Source organism: Wasmannia auropunctata, unplaced genomic scaffold (genome assembly GCF_000956235.1).
Source record: "Wasmannia auropunctata unplaced genomic scaffold, wasmannia.A_1.0 LD335996.1, whole genome shotgun sequence".
Taxonomy (NCBI): Eukaryota; Metazoa; Arthropoda; class Insecta; order Hymenoptera; family Formicidae; genus Wasmannia; species Wasmannia auropunctata.
In genome coordinates, this window is record NW_012026894.1 from 2,740,902 (window position 1) to 2,748,405 (window position 7,504).

The 7,504-nt window shown below is 31.8% G+C and overlaps 1 protein-coding gene and 1 long non-coding RNA gene across 3 annotated transcripts; one reads left to right on the forward strand and one right to left on the reverse strand.

Annotated features, from left to right (window-relative positions):
- Nucleotides 1-283: 283 nt before the first annotated feature.
- On the forward strand, nt 284-1,553 carry LOC105453688. Of its 2 annotated transcripts, XR_974906.1 has the most exons (3): nt 284-470; nt 657-818; nt 892-1,553. It is a non-coding gene; the product is annotated as an uncharacterized LOC105453688 (long non-coding RNA). The 2 variants fall into 2 exon arrangements; XR_974905.1 differs by having other exon boundaries at nt 657-1,553.
- Nucleotides 1,554-1,962: 409 nt separating this feature from the next.
- LOC105453687 (myrosinase 1) lies at nt 1,963-4,802 on the reverse strand. Its single transcript, XM_011695843.1, has 8 exons — nt 4,642-4,802; nt 4,371-4,504; nt 3,832-4,165; nt 3,382-3,724; nt 3,116-3,266; nt 2,346-2,587; nt 2,147-2,264; nt 1,963-2,067 (listed from the first exon to the last, which is right to left on the reverse strand). The coding sequence occupies exons 1-8, from the start codon at nt 4,790-4,792 to the stop codon at nt 2,038-2,040; spliced, it is 1,503 nt and encodes a 500-aa protein (XP_011694145.1). The 5' UTR covers nt 4,793-4,802; the 3' UTR covers nt 1,963-2,037.
- Nucleotides 4,803-7,504: the final 2,702 nt, after the last annotated feature.

Below are 7,504 nucleotides of genomic sequence, written 5' to 3' on the forward strand. Positions count from 1 at the left end.
TCCGTTCCAGGTGGTCGCGCTACCCCGTTCAATTACGCTTTCGTTTCGTCGCCACGTTCGCTCCACGATGAGCACTTGCGTTTCGGTAAATTCACGCGATGTCTATGCGAAAATTCGAAAAAAAGCGGAGCGCGCACGAGAGCAGTTGTGACGACTTGGCGCACCGCCGTTCGAGAGAATTGCAAATGGCCGGCCGGTTTCGATAGTATCGAACTCGATGTATCGATGCGACTCCACTCGATTGCACTACTTGCACTACTGGCGCGGAGCGATAGTCGATACGGTTGTCGGTCGCTGTTGGTGTTGTCGGCGGGTTAAGACAGGTTAGGGTCGCTCGATGAGCTGGCAACAGAGTAGATTTTTGTGTTTCCTCTGAAGAAACCCGTGATCGTCCTGAGCATCGTACGCGGCAGCCGTGCTTATGATCGGCCGATGGACCAGCAGCGAAGGAAAGTCGCCGCGTATTCGAGGTACGTGGCGCGCTTTTGAGGTTATGGCGGCCGGGTTGTCAAAGACGGCCGCCGCGCGATCGACGAGGAATTTGCCGCCTTTCTTTCACTGGAACGTAAAAATTCGCCTCTACGAATCATTCTGGAAACGCGGCAGGGATTTTCAAGCAAAATCCTGTGAAGTGCACCGCAATTTATTTATTTTAGGTTGAATATACGATTTTTGGAATTCTGCGCTGCACATTCACGGTGTGAATATTTCGATGTAGAAAATAATTGCAGCGTTTAAGTGTGTTAAAAATAAATTGTTCATGGAATTTTGTTTGGAATATCAGAAATTGAAAGGACCTGTTCTCTGAGGAAACTGAGGTATAATCGCGAATAAACGTTTTAATGGATGAAAATAACGCGATAAGCAATATCGTATAACTTTTAATTTTAGCAAAATTTTAAGCAATACTTGGTGGTAAAATCGAAGGAAGCAATCGAATGTATTCTGCTGTCGATCAAATTTATCTATTCTGCAAAATACTCCCAGATAACGAAATCAAAATTGGGACGTAAGACATTTTAAAGACAAATTTTTGCAAAAGACGTCTTATGTCTTGATTTTAAACTTCATATTATGAAATGTCATGTCATGTAAATTTTATTATATAAATATTTATATAAAAATATATGTATACTAATTATGTAATATATATATATATAAAATTAGTATATACATATATATACATATATCAAAATATGCATGCACGCACAATTAATTAACTGCATTCATGCAATTATATTGCATTATTATAGTTTTGATTCTTATATATATATTGCAGCTTCGCTGCAACTGCATCTGCAACCGCAACGTCCATCTATAGCCTCGTTAATTATTCTTCAATCGTTGATAGATATATAGGAAATTTCGATCTTCTTCTACAATTTATTTTATGCGTTACTTAGCATTCATCAGTGTCGTTTACAAAGTCTGAAAAATTTTCATTTATTACATAATAGTATGGCGCTTTGAAATTAGTAAAACTATAAGTATTGTAATAGCAGATTATGCGAATTAAAACAGAACATATGTATTATTAAAAAATAATAATTAAATCAAAACTCGTATTTATTACCGTATTATAATAAAATTTATTAGCATTAAAACATAAATATAATTTAGTACATAGTACTATAGATAGCTAGTTTAGTACATATACATTAGTTTATAGATTTAAAAAAGTGCGATAAAAGCTGCATGTAATAAAATTATTACTAATTTATTTTTTACAATCTTCTTTTCTACCAGAAATGTCTTGTAATTATTTTGATTAGTATACTATATATGTTAAATGTATTGTATTAATTAGTATATAATATAATATGTAAAAATAATACGTAATATCTAATATATATATATATATATATATATATATATATGCTAGATATTATTTAAAAAATTACTATTTCTTGCAAAAAGTGTATATATATATATATATATATATATATATACCTACATATACATACCTTAAAGCAATTTCTTTCTCTTTCCAGAGATAGGGTCAAATAAAAATATGTATCATAATATATACATTATTAGTCAAAAGTATTTTAGATAAAGCGGATTCATCTAACAAGAAATATTTTATATACTATTCAACATAATGTTCAAACATGCTTATGATTCAAACAATATCTGCTGTAACTACCTCAACGAGGCTAAGTTTTCTAGTGTTAATGACTTGTTTATACCAGTCCATCGACCATTTTGGAGTTCTCGTTCGATTGGGATCCGTGAAGTTGACATGTACTAATCCGAATCGTTCTCTATCAGAACAGAATTTTAATATATCTATATGTTCTTCTTCTTAAAGGGAGCTCATAAAAACGTATCAAATAATAACTCACGTATAACCCCTTTCCCATTCATAATTGTCTAACACACTCCAAACAGCGTATCCTTTCACTTTACACCCATCTTCCTGAATGGCGGTTAACATTTCTTTCATATAAGAATGTAAGTAGGATATTCTTAAACGATCGAAAGTACAACATCTGTCAGAGAAACCATTCTCCGTAATAAAGATAGTTGGGTGATCATATTCATTTGAAATTTTCGTAATAATCTGTCGAAATCCAGCGGGAACAACCTAAAATATTTTTTCCGTATATAGATGCAAATAATATTCGCGTTGGTAATTTACTTTCAGCTAAAAAATTATTTTAATTTTCTAATTCTATTGCCATTTAAGGAAGTCGATAACGATATAATCAATCCAATTCACAGTGAGTTAAATATTCGTTACTTCGTGAAACGTAATATCAAATATTACGTTTAGTAAATGTATATAATAGTCAATTACTAATTTCTCCATAATCGATCATAATTTCACCGGTTTTGCTTGATTCAGCCGAATTATCGGAATATGCATATTTTCTGAAACACTCGATTCTGATTTACAATTTATAGCATTGAGTACAAGTTATGAATAATTCACAAAATGAATTATTCATAATAATAAGTTAAACCATTTGTACAACTTAATTGTGCCTGATGTGTTATCAGGGTCAAATTAATGGATTCCTAGCACAAACAGAAGTTTCGAGCACGCGAAAATTGATATCTCGCGAGTTTGATACATGCAATTAATATGCATCTTCTGTGCTAGCTAACTAACTCTGAGCCAATCCGAAGCGCTTTTTGGCCATGATGGATCCACGGTCGCTTTCACGCCAGAATAATCGTACCACGCTTGTCCTTGTGTATGCGGTACTGTTTCCACAAGTCTCGAAGTATAATGATTTAATGCGAAAAAGTCCGATGTACCTCTTAAAAAACAAAAGAGATAATAAGACTCAAGAGATAATATGTTAGTTCGTAATTAATTAGTATTACGGTGTATAACGATATTCGTATTACGTATTTTTGCTGCAGATTTCTTACTTAATATACTGCACCCATTTTGGCGAAAATTCTGGTAAAATCGATCTCGGAAAACCATCCAATTTACTATTCTCAGCTATATGGTGTTTCATAACTGCTGGATAATCACCAGTCTTTGAAAAAATGGGATGGGCTACCCAGCCGCAAGTAAACTGGAACAATATATCTGCTGCTTCAGTATCAGAAGAATTTTTCGGCAACGCACCTGAACAAGATGAAACTATGCCGATTTGGCCTTTCTGCTGTTCACGAAATTCTGTGTCATAGATATGATAAATCTTAGCGTGCGCTTTCAGAATATTATGCATGCAGAGATATTTGCCAGGATAGCCTAATTTCTTTCCTAAAACAATATTCCATTTTAAAAGATATTCAAGAAATTTTGCTAAAGATATTGCGTACTGTTTCTCGCTAGATAACAAATAGGTGTGAAGAATAGATATAAATTACCTGGTGCTTTAATACCTTCTAAGTACCCATCATCGCAAACAACGATGGGTTCATTGATAGTCATGAAATATTTAACATTGGGGCCGAGTTCTTTGAAAACAACTCTGGCGTAATCAGATATCCAGTCAACCATCATTTCATTGGTCCATCCACCCATCTTTTCAAAGACGACCGGATGATCCCAATGATACAAAGTGACAAATGGTTCGATACCATTCGTCAATAATTCGTTAATAAGATTTTTGTAATAATTAAGTCCCTCTTGATTGATTACATTAGCGTAACCAGCCGGTAATATACGTGACCAACTGAGAGAAAACCGGTAAAAGTTAACCTAAAATATTATTTAATAAAATATTACACAAATTTATTTGTTCAATTTATTAATATATGTATATTAATTGGTCGGTACACACAAGTGCGCCCTAGACTCATACTGACCATCGATTTATAATACTACCAAAATATTATATTTTGATATCCGATATTTCGTATCATACGTCCTTAATAATATATTTTATTATTTTTGCAGGACATACCCCTATTTCTTTTAATAATTGTACGTCTTCTTTATATTTGTGATAGGAATCGCAAGCCATGTCACCATTGCTACCATCACGTATTAAATTTGGATGTTCATGCGTCCATTGATCCCAGACATTCTCGCCCTTACCTTTTTGAATTTAAATACACCATAATGAATTAATTATAAAATTGACAAAAACACTTGTATAATATTCCATAAACCTATATATTTCTTAAATGCTTCAACGATAAAATGACATTGAGCATTAAATAAACTTTACATACCGCCTTCATTCCAACCTCCTTCTATTTGATAAGCAGACGAAGCCGTACCAAACAGGAAATCTTTAGGAAAAGATAATGTATCGTCAGCATAGATATGTGTAATAATAAAAATAAAGCTAAAAGTCACTCTGAGAAATGAACAGCTCGCCATTGCGAAGACGACTGAGCGTTACTAACGACGACAGTTGAGTATTATCAGTCATATACACACTGACCTCTCCTTATATTTCTTCTAAAGATAACAACTCTCAATATTTGCTCCACCTTCATCGTATAATTTCACATTTATATATACAAACATGTACATGATATTGTTTTCGATTAACATATTTGTGCAATACGTAATTTAATCAAGTTTTTTTCTTATTAATTAATATTTAAGTGATTTAAAAATAATATTTTTTTTTTAATAATTAAAATTTAAGTAATTTAAAAAATTATTTTTATTTTAATTTGAAGAAAATTACTAAAGTAACAATAATATATTAAATATTTGTAGCCAAATACTATACAGATGATATTTAAACGTGAAATAGTGACTATACGAAATTGCCTTACATAACAATCTCTCTCTCTCTCTCTCTCTCTCTCTCTCTCTCTCTCTCTCTCTCGCTCTCTCTCTCTTTGTCACGTCCATTAGCTACTAAAATTACTTAATAACTGTGACCTTCGTGCGCGCATACACACACACACACACACACACACACTCACAGTTTAGCAATTTATGACTATTGCGAAGGCTTATTCGCATTCGTGCATATGTTTCGAATTAAATATATGTATGGATAGTAATTTTATTTAATGTAAACTATTCCGCTTTTTAAATTTCCTGAACAAGATTCTAATGTAACAATGGCATAGTGGAAATCTATATCTTCGATAATTTACGAGTATAATAGTTACAATGCCATTGCACAAAATTTTAATTTATAATATATAATAATAATAATTTACGTCAATATCGTCATTTTATATTTCATATCGTTATCGACTAAAACATTTAGTCTCATAAAATTAAGACATTTCGTCTCAATAAAAAATTTGTTCGTTATTTTCAATCGATTGCTCAATTTGAATTTTAATCAATTAATTTTAATTCCTTAAATATAAATGTTAATCACTTAAATAGATATTTACGTAGATTAACAGATTTCTACAATAATATTATTATCATTATATACATTATGTATCTGATAAACAAGTTTATTATCACATACATTATTACATACATTATGTATCTAATAAACAAGTGTGTCATTAAATCCGTACAAAGAGGGAGACAAAGTTCAAAACTTTATGCAGTAATAGTTAAATATATTTCCTATTACACGTGTTCCTATTATTGTTCGCGTATACGTACGATAAATTTCAATATTCATTTCACTTTGAAAATCACTTTTTCACTTTTTGTAAAAAAAAAGAACTCTCATACAAGACTCATGACTAACATGTTCAAATTGAAATCTTTGTTACGCGTTTCTTTCCAATATGCTGCGATTGCACAGTGAAGATCGGCAACTATGGATATATTCAACTAGAAAACATAAAATAGTAGCAACCGTTCAGAAAAAAAGACGATATAAAATCTCTCAAAATCTTGTTAGATACTTCTCGTTTAACGTAATTGGCTGAATTCTGTTAAACGGCTCTGTCGTACGAAGAGATAACCACATTTCCGCATATTGGACTCCTCCAACTGCGCGAAACCGGTGAAATCAAAAATATGATTCGCGTCTGTGGTTGGACATTCTTTTCTGTGTTACAGTTTGCCATCACTCGTGAATCTAGACATTCCAGACTTTCAGAAATTGTATACGAAATTGTTTGGATAAATATGTTAGTTATAGAAAACAGATTCAATATATTTGGCCTGTTCAGATAATATATATTGTATAATCACGGAAATGAAAAATAATTTTGTATGTAAGTTTTTAATATTGCACCTAAAGTGTAAACATAATTATTGACACAAGTTAAATAATTACAAGTAATAGCTGAGTATTCTCATTTATAAATGTTTAAAAAATATAGGTTTTACAGTAAAATAATTTTAATTGGTTATAATTGCATCGAAAAATTACGCTCAGTATTTCGAATGCTGTCAGTCAGTTGCGTTTACATGACTAGACTATTAAATTTATCAAAAGAATATTTACATTACATAAATGGAATCATTTTATCAAGCCGTAATTAGATAATATAAATTGCATTTTGATAGCATATCATAGCAATCATAACAAATCATATCAACATTTTAATCGCATTATTAAAACAGGATTAAAAGTCTCATATATTGTTTCGCATTATCTACAGCAAATATAAGGGCAAGTTAAGCGAGGAATCAAATTGTTATTCATACGCAAGTGTCATAATTTATAGAGAAAAATATGTGACGTACATATATGTACGTTATGTACACGTGATGGTCAAAGTGACAATATCCGTAAATATGTATAATAATATATCTAGTAAAATTTAAAATTAAATATAATTTATGAATACTGTATATGTAAGAAAAATTTCGCTATTAACATATACTTTATTCGTAACCGAATATAAGCAAATGCGTATGCGCCATTGTTAAATGAGAATTTGCAAAAAGAACAAAAGCATAACGCATCAAGAAGAACAATTCGTTCATTTATACAGTCAATTGTACTCCCACGATGAAATATCACGACTGCAGTCAAAGAGAAATACATAAAGTACCAGAACGTAACTCGTAATTCTATCACTTCACGGTTTACTTTGTCGCGAGAGACTGACACTCTCCAGAGAACTTAGAAACAAGTTACAATTCTTTGTCAGACAAGAACAAGACAGCGTTATAGTTTGCGCACGTTCTATCTCCCCTCCCCCCCCC